Source organism: Elephantulus edwardii, unplaced genomic scaffold (assembly GCF_000299155.1).
Source record: "Elephantulus edwardii isolate Elephantulus edwardi_28Jun2011 unplaced genomic scaffold, EleEdw1.0 scaffold00214, whole genome shotgun sequence".
Classification (NCBI taxonomy): Eukaryota; Metazoa; Chordata; class Mammalia; order Macroscelidea; family Macroscelididae; genus Elephantulus; species Elephantulus edwardii.
The window spans coordinates 4982703-5002399 of NW_006399964.1; the positions used below are offsets into that span (position 1 = coordinate 4982703).

At 42.7% G+C, this 19697-nt stretch overlaps 1 protein-coding gene across 1 annotated transcript in view; it reads left to right on the forward strand.

Annotated features, from left to right (window-relative positions):
• The first annotated feature begins 2389 nt into the window (after nucleotides 1-2389).
• Nucleotides 2390-19697, forward strand: part of SDE2 (SDE2 telomere maintenance homolog (S. pombe)) — an 18161-nt gene continuing 853 nt past the window's right edge. The window contains exons 1-6 of the mRNA XM_006897765.1: nucleotides 2390-2509; nucleotides 5166-5283; nucleotides 6302-6413; nucleotides 6964-7133; nucleotides 15450-15564; nucleotides 18117-18624. Of these exons, the coding sequence (XP_006897827.1) occupies nucleotides 2390-2509; nucleotides 5166-5283; nucleotides 6302-6413; nucleotides 6964-7133; nucleotides 15450-15564; nucleotides 18117-18624 (1143 nt within the window). The remainder of the gene's footprint in view (nucleotides 2510-5165; nucleotides 5284-6301; nucleotides 6414-6963; nucleotides 7134-15449; nucleotides 15565-18116; nucleotides 18625-19697) is intronic.

The window sequence follows — 19697 nt, forward strand, 5'->3', positions numbered from 1 at the left end:
GGTAATCCATCAAATAAACTAATATTTAACATCTATTCAATAAATCATACTATGTGTTATTAAGGTTTAAACACAAGTTATGTATTACTCAGTGAAATTTGCAGCTTTCATAAGTTGGTAGCAACACTAATTTCACATTTTAAATGACAAATTTTATTTGAATTTGAATAAGGGAGCCTGGTGGCCTGGGCCATAGGTAACCACACTGCTAGCCCAAAGGCCTCACCAGTGGCTCTGGGAGGAAGAGGACCAGTCTCCACCTGTGCCATTTACAGCCACCTAAAAGGGGCTAGAGGGTCAGCAATAAGTGAGTGCCAACTTTGTGGCAATGAGCTTTTTAGATATGATGTTAAGGAAGAGTGGCCTAGTCTGTGCTGCTAATTCTCCACTAGCAGCTCCATGGAGAAAGATGGACGATTTGCAATTCACAGCCTCCGGAGAATCCTCTGGAGGGCCAGCTCTGAGTTGGTCATGACTCCATGGCAAAGAGCTTTCTGGTGGAGCTTTCACAGACAGAAACACTGAAGAGGCTGGGCAGTGTAGTGCTTACCTGCTTGCAAAAAAAAAAAAAGGTTGGCAGTTAGACTCCACCAGCCCATCTGCTAAAGATTTACAACCTTGAGAACTGGCTGGAAGATTTCCAGGGTTTATGAATCTACCCACAGGCAGTGCATAGATACAATGTTAATAACATCAAGACTGGGCTTTGCTTATTACAATGGATTGATTTGCAGGATACAAAACACTGCTTATTACATAACAAAACCTTACATAACCCTACACTGATCCTTTTTTACTTTAAGGGCTCTCTGGCGGTTGCCAAGCTAAAGGCACGGTTTGAATCTACCTCCTCGGGAGAAAGATGGGCAACCTCTATCCATGGGATCACAGCCTCTGAACGCTCACTGGAGGGTCAGCTTTAAGTTGGTTCTGACAGCACATAACAACAGAAGATCTCAGATCTTTTAAAATACCCTTTCAAAAACAAAACAATCCAGAAAGAAATCACAAATAAAGAAGAGGTGAAGTGCTCAGGAACCCCGAAGATGGAGAGCCAGAAGTGGTTTATAGAACTAACAGAACTTTCCAGATCTCGGATTGAGTTAGGACATACCTCGTCAGACACCTACACAACCCAGGGCCCGACACCTTGTTTGGGAAACACTGCTCTTTAGGCATGCCATGTCTTTCTCTAATTTTTCTTTATTTGCTCGAATTCCCATGGAAGTCCTCCCCTCCTCCCTTCCGTGTATGTGAAATAAGACAACAGTTGGCATCTGTAATTCACAGCCCATGAAATCCTAGTTTTTACTCATCCCTCGGGCAGTTGAGTGGTTTTTGAGTGTTCTGTTGCTTCTCCCTCAGCAGTGACTTCCAATCGCCAGCATTTTAGCAGCAGAAAATGCTGTGTTTCGTAGGCACACATCCCTCTTGATAACGCTACCTATCTTCACAGTCGTGCTTTCAAATTGCTGAAGATTTTAGAAATTCCATCTTCTCAGCGTATGAAATATTAAGGGACTCCTGCAGATGCCTTGAGCCTTCAAGTTGTATTATGCAGATCTGCACGAGCGCGTTTCCATGGTGCAGAGGAAAAGGTAGGATAGAGCTGGTTGGGTTTTTTTATTTCTAAGAAGCATGACTATAAATGTCACTCCTGCCACTGCCGTTCACAAGGGCCCACTTGCTGTGAAATATTTTGAAAACAGTGCTTAAGTGGAAATAACGCAGAGACAAATAGACGGAAATAAGAATAAACTGAGCGTGGCTGGCAGAAACCCTGAGCTTGGCTGTTTCTGGAAAGGAGGAGGCTCGGTGAACGTGGCGCAGAGGGGGAGGGGCACCTCAAAACAAAACATGGTGCTGGATCTGCTGCGGGGGAGAAGAGAGTGCCCCCAAAGGCGGAAGAAGCGGCCTCGCCTCGCCGTGGCAGGGACTGGAGCTTCCTCACTCCTGTCCCCAGGGAGCTGTGCCTTTTCAGGCCACAATGCTCGCGACCCAAAAATAACTACACAGACGTAAGGAAGAGGGCCAAAGCCTGCGGCGCAGGGCGGTCCTCGGTGACAGACCTATCGCTCGCAGCCAGAACTCGCGAAACCGAGCCCAGGCCAGCCTTTTATAGCGAGTTCCTCGAGCCCCGCCCTAGCAACCGCTCCTAGCAACGCCTGGCCCTCGGGCTCTTATCTGCCTCGGCCAGGCCCTTCCTGTTCCCCTTCCCCCGGGGCGGCTCGGCTCGCGTGACTTCCCCCACAAGGCGGGGCGGGGCGGGATAGGCAGAAGACGTGCGGGGCGGGGCTCTGGAGAGCGTGGCTACGCCATCCGAGCGCGCCGCCCTTGTTCTGGGTCCCGGCCTTCGAGTGTTCACTGACAGGTTCTGCGACTAGGCGACATGGCGGAGGCTGGGCCGCTGGTGTGGGTTCGAGGCCCCGGCCCCGGCGGCAAGGCGGTGAGCTGTGGATCGACTCGGTGCTCTGTGCGCACTCTACTTCTCCGGTACTGTCACGATCAGGTGAGGGGCGCGGCCTCGAGAAGGTGATCGCGGTGGATCAGCCAGGTGTCTGGCTGTCTGGGAGGACTCTTGATTTGAAGAGGTTCGGACGGACACTGAGGCCGCCTTGGTTGTGACGGTGGTTCCTTTGTCTCTCTTTTTCTCCTGGGAGAATGCAGGACCCGTGTACTACTAACACTTGAGGTCTCGGTTTCTTCCTCTGTACCGGATGGCCTTTAAGGTTCATGGCCTCACGATGGACACGTAACGGGCATTTTGCGCACTAATCACATGCTGTCCTCTTCACCTTGGAGAAGTGTGTTCTGTAGACTGCCCAGGCTAAACGATGGAAGGAGGACACGACGCTGGTCGTGGTCTAGGAATTCCATGGGTTCTGAAGGGCGTGAGCCTTCTTTGGGTCTGAGATGCTTTCACTGATCCTTTCACTTGTCCATGCATAGTTTTTTAAAAACCTGTCAAGGACTTCCAATAGGTCTTATGTGATTTCACTTGATCCTCAAATTAAGCAGGACTTTACCATTTGTGGTTGATGGACTTGGTAGTCTCCAAATCTATTTTAAACTTCGTTTATGATATAATACTGTTTTTCTTTATAGCCACACCTCTTAAATGCTATTCAGCTTCTTTCTTTTGCTTGTTATTTATAAATTTAAGAAACGTTAATGATGTTGCACAGTCTCTATCAGTTCTGGGGAAGACTTGAGCTGGTTCCAGGACGAAGCAGGGTGTGGTTTGTGCACATTTGCAATGTTTGTAAGTGTGGTTTTCCAGCTTCCTCATTTTTCTTCCTACACTGCCATCCAGTCTCCTGTCAGCAGCACCATTTATTATTATCTGGATGGGAAAATATTTTCCAAGAAAGTTGAGCTTAATATCTTTGAAAAGAACTCATGGGTGCAGTTTTCAGATCTACTGCTGACCCAGAGTGAGGCCAGAAAAGATGGCATCTTAATGATGAGACAAGTCAGTCATAAGAATTTTAAAGTGAAAAGCAAGAAATTGTGTTCAGTCATGACCAAAAGATATGTGAATAAAAATACCCTTTTATAAGCGTATTTGATGAGGTAGGTACTGGAATAAATAAAAATAGCTCAAAGTCTCACCTCCACTTTTTAGAAAACACTGTCCTAACACATGATAGAGTTAGCTCCTTCTGGGGAAGTGAAAAGCTACTCTTCCAGTCCTCAGACTGACACTACAAACAGTTAAAACCTGCTGAAAAGGTAATAGGAAGCTCTGATACAGGACATGTGGAGTGGTGAGATGCCCTAATGAGCTTGAGAGTCTACTGTTTTCTTACAGAGAACCTTGCCTTTACAATCATTTGCTTGCTATTGACTGTAAGATATTTTGGCAGTTTGAAATTACTGCAGTAAGAATGAAACATTCTTTCTTGCATTGAGGAACTAAGTAATTTTGATACCCAGAAGCACTGGTGATTTCCAACCCAGGTGCAGAGCTTCAGGATAGTGGTGTCTGAACACATCTGCTCCATACTGATCTTTGCTTTGTGGTTGTCAAGGAAACAGGAGCTTTTATTCACTTCTCAGTCCTTACACTTAACACTGCTCCTTTTATACACAGTTGCGCATTGTTTTGACATTGCTTCATTTAAATTTCACTTGAACTTAATTCTGTTTCAAAATTGTATCATAACTCTTCTCATTTGTTCCTGAGATGTTTCTTCTGGTGTATAGCCCTCCCTAGTTGTTGGGTTCAGGCTTCTATATGTGTATATATATATATGTGTGTGTGTGTGTGTGTGTGTGTGTGTGTGTGTGTGTGTGTGTGTGTGTATATATATCTTTACAATTAACTAGTAGCTAAAACAGTTAAATGATTCTAAATCCCTCTGCCACAGTTCTGTACCACTGAGTTGGAACTAACTCATAGTTGACCCTCCAGTGGGTTTTCAGAGGCAATAAATCACATGAGAGGAGATTGCCCATTTTACTCCTGTGGAGCAGCTGGTGGATTCAAGCTATGTACCTTTGGGATGGTAGTGCAGTTCCTTACTACTAAGCTACCAGAGATCCCCACTGTTCTGTACCAAAGAGTTGGAACTGACCTATAGCTGACCCTTCACTGGGTTTTCAGAGGCAGTCAAATGCACAGGAGTTGATTGCCCATCTTTCTCTGCAGAGCAGCTGGTGGTGGATTTGAACCGTGTACCTTGCATTGGCAGCACAAGAATCTTAACAAGGAAAAAAAATATTGCCATTGCCTTCGAGTCAATTCTGACTTGTAGTGACCCCATAGGCAGAGTTAGGACCACCCTGTAGGGTTTCTCAGGCTGAAAATCTTTACAAGAGACTGCTGCTTTTCCCCTTGGGGTCTGGCTGCATCTGAGCCCAGTGTAATATTCTACCTGACTGAGATTTCCTAATAGAGAAGAAGAAAAAAGCAGTTTATGCTTTTGCTCCAGAGACTGAAGGTTCTTATGTATGTTATGGTCAGATAATATTGGGCAGTGGGGGATTATACCTAGAATGCATCATAAAGAGTGACTTTTTCTTTCCGTATTTTCAGTTCAGTAGCTACTTACTGAATTAACAGTGTTTGCTTGTAATTGGTGATAAAAAGATAAACTGGATGCTTTACTAAAGAAGCATGTATTATCTTACAAAAAATGATTAAAAATAAAATTTGTCTTTAGGATGTTCCTGAGGAATACTTCTTTGTGAAATGCAATGGAGCACTTGTCAACATTAGTGACACTGTGCAGCATGGAGCTGTTTACAGTCTGGAACCGAGACTCTGCGGTGGAAAAGGAGGTAGGGGTGAATGCTGACTGCTCAGTTGTATCCTCTGTAAACTTTATCCATCGATGTTACATTAACAAGCTTGTCTCTGTATTATACCAGCCTTGTTTTGCTTTGTGCATTCTCTTTTTAAATACTATATGATTCCCTTTCCACCCTCTCCTGCCATATATTTTACTTAGGCTTTGTAGCTCCATATGGAGATGTAACCCATATTGAAGGATATAGTTTTTGATCTTCACTAAGTGCTTCAAGTCTCTTGTTTTTATCAAGCAAGGTTGTGTCATCTGCATGATATGTAGTTTGTTGCTGAGTCTTCCTCCAATCTTGATACCCTGAGATGAATTGACTGAAGCATTGGGCTTGAACATGGTGGAGATAGTGGGATGACAGCCACATATTGTAGTTCCAGAGAAGGCCAGAAGCCACCTTAGGAAATGCAGGCTGACTCCAGTTGGGTTAGATTGGGGTCTTAGCTACAAAGAGAGAAAAGAAGCTGAAGGCGTAAAACGGAGGATGAACAGTTCTCCGGCTTTTCTGACGTGCTCCTGGACCATTATGCTGCTCCTCCAGCACTGATTGAGCTTGGTTTGTGGAGTGCTCAGAATGTCAGCAGCCTGCTGTTTGAAATGACAGGGAAGAAGGAAGAGTGCCATCTCAGCCAGTGACAGCTTGAAATGGCCTTTCCTTTTAACCCAGGGTGGAATCTCACTCTATAATTTTCAAGTTCTTAATGGGAATCCTGGCTCTCTGACCCTGGCTAACGTTTCTGACACATCCATCTGTGCTAGTGTAGTATTTCAGAAGGAAAAGGTGAAGGGCAAAAGACATTATCTGGAATCAAGCTGGCCTATTGTTTCTAACTTTGCTTCCTGATTTAGAACTTTGAGATCCATTTCCTTAAAAAGAAAAAATAAATAAATACATGGAGAGCGAATCAGTCTGTGACCTTATGTACACTAATGTTTGCACATGTGCAGTGTCTGTCCCTCCTGGAGCTCTTCTCAGCCTGTCTTCTCCCAATGTGCAGGTTTTGGCTCTATGCTCAGAGCCCTCGGCGCGCAGATTGAGAAGACGACCAATCGCGAAGCCTGCCGGGACCTCAGTGGACGGAGACTACGAGATGTCAATCATGAAAAAGCGTAAGATACTCTCCTTTTTTTTTTTTTAAAATTTTTATTTTATTATTTTGTGTGTGTGTACCGTCAAATTGGATCTGACTGGCACAGGAGAAGATTGCCCCTCCTTCTCCAGCAGAGCATCTGGTGGATTTGAACCGTGTGCCTTCAGGATTGCAGTGCAGCTTCTTGCCACTAGACCACCAGAGCTCCCTGATACTCTCCTTTTGACATTTTTTTGAAGACACATTCCTTCCCACCAGTCTTGTTTTTACAAATGTTGTACATATCTAAAATGAGAGTATTAATTTGCTGTGCTCTAGGGAGCTCTGGTGGCCTAGTGGTAAGGAGCTACCCTGCCAAATCAAAGTTATGTGGTTTGAATACATCAGCTGCTCTGGGAGAGAAGGATGGGTGGTCTTCTCCTGTGCAATTATCCACCTCTGAAAACCCACTAGTGGGTGGTTCAGCTATGGGTTTTTTTTTTATTTGATGGCACAAAACAACAACATACATGTACACACATAGACATGATGTGCCCATTGAGATGTCCCTCTTCTTCCCTTCCCTCTAGAATGGCTGAGTGGGTCAAGCAGCAGGCTGAGCGAGAGGCTGAAAAAGAGCAGAAACGACTGGAGCGCCTGCAGCGGAAGCTGGCGGAGCCCAAGCACTGCTTCTCCAGCCCCGACTACCAGCAGCAGTGCCATGAGATGGCTGAGCGCCTGGAGGATTCTGTCCTCAAAGGTAAGAAGGTGGCCTTCTTAATGTGGTCAGCAGCCACCCCAAGGTTAATCCCAGGCTCTTCCACCAGGCACACAGAAAGCCGGTTAACATGTTAACAGTTTATAGACCTCTTTGGGGGTCTTTGATCCAGGTGAGTGCTGCCATTGTCTCCTGTAAACGGTGAACCCCAGGTGAACTCTGCTGGTATAGTCCATTGGGCCTCATGCTGCTAACCCTAGCACAAGCTGCATGCCTACAGAACACCTGTCAGACAACCCAAGTTAGGGGGCCTGGACCCCACATTAGAACACTCTGTTTTACGGAGAGAATTTAAGTCTTCTTGAGTTATCCAGGCACAGTGTGTTTGCTGCCAGTTTTAGGTCAATTTTTCAGTGGTTTTTGACACAAAGCTTTTTTCATCAGAAAGCTTAGGACTTACAAGAAAGCAAATATTTAGCACAAGGTGATGAATTATTAGGTTTGTGAATCTGTCAGCCTCAAGGTTATACACTTCAGATGCTGGTGTGTAATGTTCTCAGCTTTGAAAGTATGGTTCCATCCACGAACATAAAGCAGACAAACAAACCAGAAAATAATGGGTATTGATTAGGATATTGCTGGTGGGAATGCAAAATGGTAAAACTGATTTGGAAACAATATGATAGGTACTAAGAACACCTAAAAATAGCTATTAGATAACCCAGAAATCCCGCTCTCAGATGTGTATCACTCTTGGCTGTGTGCCACTCTCAGGTGTGTATTCTAAAGACTTAAGACAGTGTTACAGCATTCGTGGCAGTGCTGTTCACTGTAGCCAGAGGATGCACAACCTGAGTGCACATCAGCAGATGAATTAGTAAGCAAAATGCATATATACTTAGTGCAGTGCTACTCAGCCAGTAAGAAAAACAAAGTTTTGAGACATGCTACAGTGTGAATGGTGCTTGAAGACATGATGCTGAGTAGAATTAGCCAATAACAAAAGCATAAGCATTCTGTAATATCATTTCTATAAAAAAGAGAGGAAAAGATACCAAATTAGTGGTTGCTAGAGGGAGCAGGAGCACAGAAAATACAGGATTGAAGAAGAGGAAACTGGTGATTATTGTAATTGCTGTCAATTGCTCATACACCTGCGAATAGTTGAAGCAGCAACAAGTTATAGGGAGGTACATTTATAGCAATAACAGAACAGTAGCTGCTGAAACTGTGTAACCAAACAATAAATGAGATTTAGTTCCTTATTTGGAGGTTTGGGGTCTTGGCTTTATGAGAATCTGATTTACTTAGCCTCATGTTTGGTGCTTCTGTTCTACCTCCTAGTTTGTTGAGTAATGACTGGGATTTTAAATGCTGTCCAGAGGTCATCCAAAACACAGTTGGTTTCCATTCACCTAGATCAACATGGAAAGGAAAGTTGGAAATAAGAGGAGAATATGGAATATGTGGCTAATACGTGTCTCTGTGACAAACAGCCTCCTTTACTATGACAGCAGAAGAACTGGGTAGTGCTTGATACCAAATGTTTTGATCAAAAGGAAGAAAATGAAGATCAGAACTTCAGATTTGTACAGATTCTAGCACCATAGAAAGTGAATGAACCCCTGAAACTACTGCCATTTAGTTTGAAGACTACTCTTTTAACCTTAAACCAAAATATCCCCTGAAGTCATCTTCAAGCCAAAACCATAATTCAGCTTAACTACTTAAAAAAAAAACTGCCTTGAACATTGTGATATCTTTTACAAATTTAATGTGCTTTCTTTTAAGAACCAAAATACAACCTTGAGTTTATTCTACCTGAATTTTAAAATAGTCTCAAAAACAGATTGGTGCATTGAACACTAATAATCAAAGACCAGAGTATGGGATGACATCAAGGATATCAGAGTCGAGGAAAGCAAAAGATCAACAAAAAGAAGAAAGAGAAGGGAGGGAGGGAAGGAAGAAAAGAAAGACCAAATGTTAGAAGAGCCTGAACAGAAGCTAAAGTGAAAGGAAGAAATGATGAAGAAAAAGGGCTGAACAGAAGATTTCAAGGGGCAGCTTGAGAAAGATAAAGCAAATTACTATAATGAAATGTCCAAAGACCTGGAGCTAGAAAACCCAAAAGGAAAGAACACACTCAGCATTTCTCAGACTGACAGCATTGAAGAACAAACGCAAGCCTTGAGTTAAAATGCTAAAGGATTCCATGGGGAAAAGACTGAAAGACACAGGAAGGATCAAAAGAAGATGGAAGGAATACAGTCACCGAACCAAAAAAGAAATGGTTGACACGGAACAGTTTCAGAAAGCAGCACATGGTCAAGAATCAGATATTGATTAAAGAAATCCAAGCTACACTGAAGGCATTGGCAAAAAAAAGAAGGGTTCTGGGAATTGGTGGAATATTGGTTAAGGAGTTTCAGCATATATTTGCAGCCCTGGAATTGCTCTCTCCTCTATGCCAAGACATAAAACATTATCATTCTATCATAGACAAGGAAAATCTTGCTGAAGATTATTTTGTTGTTATGTGCCGTTGAGTCGCTTGCGACTCATAGTTATGAAGATTATTTTAACATGGTTAAATCAGTACATGAAGAGGGAACTGCTAGTGGTTCAAGCTAGATTCAGAAGAGAGTGTGTGGAAGGAAAGAGATCAATCGTAATGTCATAAATCTTGGCTGAAAGCAGAGACCATCAGAAGGATGCTTACCTGTGCTTTTTTGACTTTGCAAAGGTGTTTGATTATCTTAATCATCACAAGTTATGGATGAATGAGAATTCCAGAACACAGTTGTACTCATGTGGAACTTGGAAATGAATCAAGAAGCAGGCATTCTGACGGAAAAGATACAATGTATGGTTTAAGAACAGGTGTGCTCAGGGTTGTATCTTTTTACCACACCATTCCGTTTGTATGCTGAGCAGATAACCTGAGAAGCTGGACTATGTGAAGGAAATAGGGGCATCAGCATTGGAGGAAGACTCAACAACAATCTGAGCTTGCTTGCTGAAACTGAAAAGGACCTTAAATTCTTACTGAAGATCAAAGACTAGCCTACAGAATTGATTATACCTCTCAACTTCAAGAAAATAAGATCCTTTATGGCCATACCAGTAGGAAACATCATACTGATGTTGTTAGATTCCATCAAGTCAGCTACCACTCACAGCAACCCTGTGAGCGGTATGTCTGAGCTGTGCCCTGTCCTGCACCATTCTCATGATCTCTACCCATTATTGTAGTTACAGTGCCAGTTCATGTTGGTAATGGTCTTCCTCTCTTTCTGACCCTTCTCCTTTCCAAGCACGGTGTCTTTTTTCCAAGCATTAGTCCCTCCTGACAACATGCCTGGAGTACAGTGAGATAAGTGTCACCATACTTTCCTCTAAGGAACACCCTAGTTGCGCTTCCTCCAAGGCAGGCTTATTTTCTTGGGCAGTCCATCGGATATTTAGCACTCTTCTTCACCACAACTCAAAGGCATTGATTGTTCTTCTGTCATCCTTATTCATTGTGTAACCTAGATGCATAGCAAATGATTGAAAAGACCACAGCTCAGATCAGATGCACCTTACTCTTTAAACTGACATTATTACTTCGTTTATTTTTTTTAAATGTTAATTTGTGTTTTATTGACTATGCAAATGTGCCCATTTTGCGATTGAGTTCTTTGCTCACCCCCCCCCCCCCAGTTTTAATGAAAGTTTACAGAGACTTACTTAGGGTTTCCAGTCATTCATTGTTGTGCTTCTCTCCTCCCCATTTCACTCTTCCTCCTTAAAAAGAAAGAAAAGCTCATTATTATGCAATCCCTACCTCCCCCCTCCCAAGTCCACTCCACTCTGCAGCCTTCACTCTGGATTTCTGTCATGACAAGAATACCCATTCATTCATATGTCCCTTTTAAACAGGTCTCTCCCTCATCTGTTTCAATGCAGTGTACTTCATTCCCCCCATCCTTTTCTGTCTTCCCTTAATCCTGGTGTCAGTCCCGTTTTACAACAGTGGCACTATGCAATATTTGTCCTTTTGTGACTGAGATATTTCACTCAGCATAATGTCCTCCAGGGTCATCCATTTTGCATAATATTGCATGAGTTCCTTGTTTTTCAATGCTGCATGGTATTACATCATGTGAATATACCAGAGCTTCTCTGTCCGTTCATTTGTTGATGGCCATTTGTGTTGTTTCCAGCTCTTTGCTATTGTGGACATTATTACTTCTTAGTACTTTAGCAAGGTCCTTGATAGCAGACTTTCCCAATGCAACAACGTATCTTTTGATTTCTTGACTACTGGTATGAAAGGTTTTGGTTGTGGACCCAAATGAGATGAAATTGTTGGTAACTTAAGTGTATTAATTCAGTGTATTAATTGTTGGTACTCCATGTGTTAATCTTGCCTCTTGGCCCCATGGTGAGAGTTTTCGTTTTCTTATTGAGGTGTAATCCATATTGAAGACTACGGTCTTTGAATTTCTGTGCCAAGTGTCTCAAGTCCTCCTCACTTTAAGCAAGCAAGGTTTGTGTTATCTGCATAGCACAGTGTAGTCTTCCTCTGGTCCTGATGCCACATTCTTCATATAAGGCAGCTTCTCAAATTATTTGTTCAGCATGCAGATTGAATAAGTATGGAGAAGGGATGCAGCCCTGAGGCAGACCTTTGCTGATTGTAAACCAAGCAGTGTTCCCTTGTTCTGCTCAGACTCTGCGCTATGATCTCTGTGTGTTTCACATGAGTACAGTTACGTGTTCTAGTATTTCTATTCTTCTCAATGTTAGCTGGGATTTTTTATAATCCACACAGTTAAGTGCCTTTGCATAGTCAAAAAAACACAGGTAAACATCTTTCTGGTATTCTCTGCTTTCAGCCAAGATCCACTTGACACCAGCAGTGATATGCCTTGCGCCGTGGTCTCTTCTGAATCCAGATGAGGCTGCCCTTGTTTATTGAAACATGCCAGTCGATATTCCATCAGTTCCTTGGGCCTTTTTTTTTTTTCTCTTCAGTGCTGCTTGAACATCTTTCATTGCCATTAGTTCTTAATTGAATTCTGCTTCCTGAAATGTCTCAGTGTCTTTCAGTTCTATTTGGCACAGTGACTGTGTGTATTCTGGCTTCTTTTGTTGCTTGCTGTGCACAGTTCATGATTTTGCCCAGAGAATCCTCTAGTATTGCAGCTCAAGACTTGAATTATTCTTCACTTCTTTCAGCTTGAGAAATGCCAACCATATTCTTTCCTTTTGGCCTCCCTCACTCCAGCCCTTCATGTGTTTTGTTGCAATACTTTGCTTTATGTCCTCGAGCTGCCTTTTGACATCTTCTGTCCATCTTTCTTTCTTTAGCAAGTCTTCCCTTATCTTGGCCTCTACGTGGCAGAGCTGGTTTCAGGGCCCTGTGACATCCACTTTGGCCGCCTTCACCTGTCCTTGTGTTGACCTTTCATGTTCTTTGTGCTTGCTGATGCTCTTGGTGTCATCCTCTGGGCAGTAGTGTTCAGTTACCAAATCTATTCTCAAGATGGTTTTCACAATGAATGAATGAAAACCCAAAATCTCTGTAAATGTTCATTAAAACTAATAAAATTTAATAATAATTTTTTTTAAAATGATGGTTTTTACAGTCGATTGGAATAGACTCTCAGTGTTGTACTTTTTGGTTCTTATGGACTTGTTTTCATTTTCCTCAGCTTCAATTTAAACTTGCACTCTGAATAATTGATGGTTTATTCTACAGTCAGTCTCTGGACTTGTTTTTTTGGGTTATTTTTAAATGAAATTTTGATTTTACACTGGTTTACTTACACAGTTCATTTACATTGCTTTTCATACCCTTGGCCTTGTTTTGACTGCTGGTACCGAGTGCCTTAGCTCTTTCCATAGTCAGTCAGATTCCTGTGAAGTCCATGTGCATGTGTAGTTACTGGTTGTTTTAGTTTTGTTTTTTGTTTGTTTGTTTTCATTTTTTTTAAATTATACTAGTTTATTTAAAAATTAAAATACATTTATTTTCCAGAGCAGATTCTTCCAATTTCCCTCACCCCCACACCCATCAGATTATATAATATTTGTCCTTGTGGGACTGCATTAGTTCATTCAGCATAATGCTCTCCAGTCCCTCCCAAGTTAGGTAGTAATTTACAAAATCATTGCTTGTGCATGCTGCATATTATTTCACTGTGTCAGTGTGTCATAATTCTTAATCCATTCAATTGTGGTTGGACATCGGGTCTATTTCCATGTTCTTGTAATGGTGAATAATGCTGCTATGAACATTGGTGTTTTAGTTTTTTATAAGGAGGTATTTGCGATCAGTAAATCATTAATTGTACAAAATTCAAGCACTCAATCTCCAGTTTCATTTCTGTCACCAACTCCGTATTTTCCAACCACCAGTCATCCTTCTTTGTTTCCAGCTGTTGATTCCAGTCACTAGTGACTATTAATGCCTCTTGATTGCATACTTGATCAGTTTCATGTGGCAAAAATTGGTAGAGTTCCTCAGTTTCTTTATTTTGGCTTTAGTGGTTGTTGTGTCTGTTTGAACAGTAGCGACCTTAGGAGGTGGGAGCATGCATAGTCCCCTATCACGCTCAGCATTGTGCTCCAGGACAGATACTGCAGTGGTCATTTTGACTGTGAATGCAACACCATTTTTCATATAACGGAAAACCCTAAGAATAACGGGAATGTTGGTCAATGTAATAGCAGAAATAGAGCCCCTTCGATTGGAAGATACTCAAGCAAATCAGGGAGAAGAGCTGCAAACATCCATTAATAGTGGAAACATGGACTGTATGAGATAGGAAGTATTTCCTAGGAGAATTGGATGTTGTCTACAATAAAGTGGAACACACAAACATTGACCTCCTAGGCCGCTTTGAACTAGACAGTCATATTCCAGGAATGGCAAAAGTAGCATAATAGGTGGATAAAAGATTGAAGGTATCAATTTTACTTGAATTTGCGAGCAACTTCCATTAAAGCAGTGATCAGGAAATAAAACAATCTATTGCTTTGGGCCGACATACTGCCAAGGACCTCTTTAAAGTGCTTAAGAGCAAGATTGCCAGTTTAAGATGTTTCTGATCCAAGGCATGGCATTTCCAGCAGCTTCATATGCAAGTGAAATGTGTACGATGAGTAAGGAGGTCTGGGGAGAAAAAAAAAATTGATGCCTTTGGATTGTTGTGTTGGCAAGAGTATTGAGTATCCCAGAGACAAGCAAGTCTGGGAGAAGTCCATCCAGAGGCTCTTCAGAGACAGTGTGGTGAAACTTCTCGCACATACTTTTGAGTATGTTGTCAGGATGGGTCAATTCCAGATTGGAAAAGTGAAAGGTCAAAGATGAGGAAGAAAACCCTCAAGGTCAGTTGATAGAGCTACAGTAATGGGCTTAAACACAGCACAGCCTTTCAGGCTGGCACAGGATGGGCAAGGTTGCCACATACGGTTGCTGTGAGACAGAGTAACTTGATGTTTACTGCACATGTAGTGTGAAATTGAAACAGCACCTCAGAAGATCAGATGCCAACGACGTTGGGCAGCATGTTTGTGTTGAAAGAGGAGCAGTTGAGAAAAGGAGAGTGAGAATGGTTCATAACCCCAAGAATGCAGTCAGTGCCACAAAGTTGTACGTTTAGAAATTGCATCCTTTGTTGTATATACCTCCTAACAATGTTGTTGTCATGTGCCATCCAGTCAGCTGTGATCCTGTGCACAGTAGCTCTGGAGCGTGCCCTGTCCTGAGCCAGTCTCACTGACTAGGACACACCTTCCCTGTTATCCCAGTCACTGAGTCATTCCATCTCACCTAGGGTCTTCCTCTCCTGTGCTGACCATCCATCCTTCCAAGCACGATGTCCTTTTTCAAGGATTGGCACTATATCCAAAGTATCTGAGATGGTGCCTCAAAATCCTTGCTCCAAGGAGCAACTTGGTTTCACCCTCTCCAGGACAAACCTGTTCATTTTCTTGGCAATCTATGGTGTATGTTCAATAGTCTTCTCCAGCACCACAACTCAAAGGCATCAATTCTTCTGTCATTCTTAAGTCATGGTTCATTTCTCTTATGCATAGCAAAAAATTGTAAAAAATCATAGCCAAGATCAGTAGCAAAATAAATAAAATTTAGGAGGAAAAAAATATTCCGGTTCTAAAGCCAGAATACTATTTTAAATTGATACATTTGAACTCATTCTTGTTTTAACTATATAATGTTTTGATAAATTTAAACCTGGATTTATTCTGTTCCTTTTCAACTCTGATTTATGTTCCAAATTAAAGACTTTCTTAGGCTAAACCCAGGCCTTATGGTAGAACTGAGTTGTTTACGTTTCTGGCTAGGTATGCAGGCTGCCTCGAGCAAGGTGGTGTCAGCCGAAATCAAAGAGAGTCGGAAACGGCCAAACAAATCGAAAGCAAGCAGAGGAGCCCGGGCAGAAAAGAGAAAATGCTTTTGGTAAGTTTGATTCATCACAGTTTCACATTGATAGGTGAGGGCCAATGGGTTTTTTTCCTTGTCTGTCTTTTTTTGTTTTTTGGAATTCCATTCATTCATTGTTGCACCCTTCTCCCTGCACAAACACCCCCTCCCCCGTTTGCTCCTCTCCTTGAAAAGCAAAAGAAAAACTCCCTCATTGGTACACAATCCCCCCGCACCTCCCCAAACCCCACCCCCTACCCCCAAATATAATCCACTCTGCAACCCTCATTGCGTACTCCTACGATAAACATAATGCCCTAAAATATAATACTTTTAGACTATTCTCTCCCCCATAGACTTCAATGCCGTAAACATATTTCATCCAGTTTTTCTCAGTCTTACCCCCACCCCAATGCCAGCCTCATTCTACAACAGTGGCACCATATAGCATTTGTCCCTTTGTGACTGAGATACCTCACATGTACTCTTAATGTGATGGAAACTCAGATACTTCTGGGGCTGCAGGTTTCCATCCTCAGTGATTATCACCTTGAACACACTGGTGTAGCTGCTAGAAATTCCTTTAATAGAGACTAAAGGGCTTGTCCCCTCACAGTGAAAGATTATGAAAACATTCACTTGCTGTACACATGAATTACTTTTCAGTTAGAAATGTTAACATTCAGAAATTCCAGGTCATGATGGTCTGTTTTCTCTGGGTTTTTCTGAAATCCTTGGGATCTCCTCTGGTCACTGCCAGACCTCTCGTCAGTCTACTTGCTCTCTCATCAAATCTGTTTGGCACTTGTGGATGAAAAAGCACAGCAGTACTTAATTTTTCCTGCCTGTCTTTCTGATGGTTCTCCTGCCCTTGCTATTTGGTATCCTGGCCAGGTCGCCAGGTCCCTTGGGCCAAGTTCTAGAACACGCTGAATGCACACGGAGCTCTGGTGTTGGCCTCCCCTTCAGAGATAGAAATAGAAATACTGACAATGGATCATAGAACTTTTGAAGTCCAGCAGAATTTTGTATGTTTTCTTAAAGTCAGGTTGATTAAGATGCACAGTAAAATGTATCCTCCTTTGTTGAACAAGTTCTGTGAGTTTTTAAAATACATACTACTTAGCACTGTCACAGGTCCTCCCCCAGGCTGTGGGGCCAGGATTTGGTAGCTGGTGCTGAAAGAAAAGCCTTGGTTGCATCTTTGCTCTGTGACTGTTTGTACCTGTGGCACCTGTCATCCAATGGACAGAGAGGGGAAAAAACCCAGCCATGATAACCACCAGTCAAGTAACCACCATGATCACAAATAACTGAAAGATCCGTGGTTCAAGTCCACCAGCCACTGTGAGCAGAAGGCTGGCTGTCGGCTGATGATTTACGCCCTTGGAGCCCTGGGAGGGCAGCTCATCTCCATCATGGAGAGCTACTGGGAGCAGGGGCTGGTGGGCGGTGTCTTTGGGGTTTTGGACTCCTCTGCAGTTAAACCTCACTCCCCCAGCCCAGCCCTTGCTGATCACTGCCGTGTTGTGTAGCTGAGCCTTTCCCCAACACTGTGTAGTCTCTGACTTCTTAGCATGAAGGCCTGCCTCTGTCATGCTGTGCTTTACTAGGCGGATACAACCCTGTGCACAGTTGCAGCTCTGTGACAGCCTGGCCTTGAGCAGGACTTCCAGGGTCGTTTTCTGCAGCTGTGTGGGTCACATTGCAGTAATCCTTTCAAATCTCAGACCTTACTATAGTACATTTTCATAATGCTATCATACATGTGCGGGGAAAGGTGGACATTCTCCTCACGTGATTTACTGCCTTGGAAACCCATGGAGGGTCAGCAGTGGGTCAGTACCAGTGCAAGAGCGATGAGTGGATGATTGCTTACTTACTAACTAGACTGCGGTGTAAACACAGCTCTCAAGCTGGGAAAGACACTCGTGCAGCTTGCTTCCCCGGATTGGCCTCAAACAGGACCGCAGTGTTTTCCAGCTGTGTCTGTCTGAACTGTATCAGCCAGGCCTGTTTACTGAGGATGACACAGGACAGGGGAGGGTTCAGATCTGTTGTTCATAGTGTTCATGGTTTGTACTCCATGGCACCTAATAACAACAGCCTCCTCTTAAACATCTAAGCAATTTTGCAGCTTGGGATGATTGTGAGGAGAATTTAGAATTTTATTTTTAATTGATTTGCTTACAAAGTTTGTGTACATTGTGTTTCACGCTATTCTTCAGTCACATTGTGTTTCATTAAATCATTCCCATTCATTATGTTTTAACCACTTAGTATTTTATCTAATTTCCTGCAGTTGGACTAATATCCATAGGGAAAGGGAAAGATTTTAAGCAGATTCAGTTTTGCTGGGAGGCTCTCACAGCTTTGAAAGTGAGCATTTGAAAACAGTTGGTTCTCAAAAAAAAACTGGTTGCTTTTTTTTTGTAACAAAAAAACCCTCTTTGTTCTTAACTCTTGAATATCTTTTTCTGAACCTCACTTCTCACACTAGCAGATACTTTTTCACCCAGCCTTTTTCCTGAATCACTGTTTATGTGGAAGGTGTAAATGATGGTAAGCTTTTCTGTCACTTCCGCCAGGTTGGGCATGGATGAACTGGAGCATGTAGAGGGTTCCAGCTCTGAAACCTCAGACGATGACAGTGAGGAATCACCTAGCACTTCAGGATTTGGCTGTCAGCCTCCCAAAACTGGCAGCAATGCTGTTAAGAAGACAGCTGAATGTCTCCGTGATTGTCATAGGCCTGGGGTGCCCAGGATTGACTGTGACCAATCAGGAGAATTACAGAAAACCCCAGCGATTGACACTGCACAAGATACATCTGAAGACTCGTGTTCTGGGCTGGGTAAGGCCTCTCCTGAAGAGCAGGCAGAAAGGAAGATGCCTGTGGAAGCCAAGGAGCCCCAGAAGGACAAGGATAAACTGAGTGACGAGTGCAGAGGAAAGGAAGCCGCCAAGGCTGGACTCAAGGGAGGGGAAGAGACAAATGAAATGACTGCTGGGGAGGGAGCTGCACTGGGAGCTCCTGGGCAAGACAGGGAGCACCCTCCCAGCACCAAGCAGGAAGGAACCCTGCCCGGGAGCATGGTAAGTCATCTTCAGGGGAGGTGTCTCTGGCCAAACCCATTTTATCTCCACCGTAACTCATTAAAATGAATGTAGTCTCTTTGGTAGCTGTGTAGTAAAAAGAGCTCTTTAGTGCTCTGAATAGCACCATTACCAAAACAGCCTTGGATTTTGGTTTTCTTGTCATTCTGTTACCTCCCAGAATTTATACTGTTTGGCCAGTAGCTGGTGCCCTTGTTTCCATCTAGTCCAACCTGCTTGCTTTTCATATTTTAACTTCTCTGAAGTTGGATGTGTATGGATTTCAAAGTCTAGTTTAATTGCCATCGTTGCTTTTTCTTTAATGGTTCAGAAGATCATGAGACATACTTCATACAATTGATGGCATTTTAGATTTGATGAAAATGTCCTGGTTTTTTATCACTAAATCTATAGTCTGTTTTTCTTAAGTAATACAGTTTGGACAGTGGTTTTCAGCAGGATGCAGAGAAATGATAAAAAGAGAAGCTGCTACTTTTAATTTGTAAAGAAATTTCAAGCCTTTTTAAAGCATCGTGTCTCCTCCCTTACATAGTTAATAATTTGCTTCCTTCAGTAGACTGACAGTAGAAATCTTTACTGGCTGCTTTTTTTAAGCTTATCTCTGCTTTTTGGAATAGACACAACCCGATTGCATGGTTTCTCTTGATAAACTCTGAGCCTTCCATTTAGCCATGCCCTTGACCCCAGCAAAAACAGATGTGGTGCAATGGTGAGGGGCTCCACGCTTGGATTTCCCTCCCTCACCATCCCTGCTAGCAGGTAACTTTACTGTCACAAGAAATTAAGACCAAATCCTGACTAAAACATCTTGGGAAAATGAATAAAGGAACAATAGAATAAACCCCGATTTAACTTTTAATGTTTCCGCTTTGAACTATAGATAATTCTTTCTCAGTTTTATAGTAGTAGTAACCTTTGTGTTATAAAAAACCATGTCCAGTTCTCCAGAGACAGCTAAGCATTATTAGGACTGGGCCAGGGATGTAGTAAAGTCTAGCATAATGGGTTTGTGTTTTTAAAAATAATAATAGGAAGATCAAATAGAAAGTTAA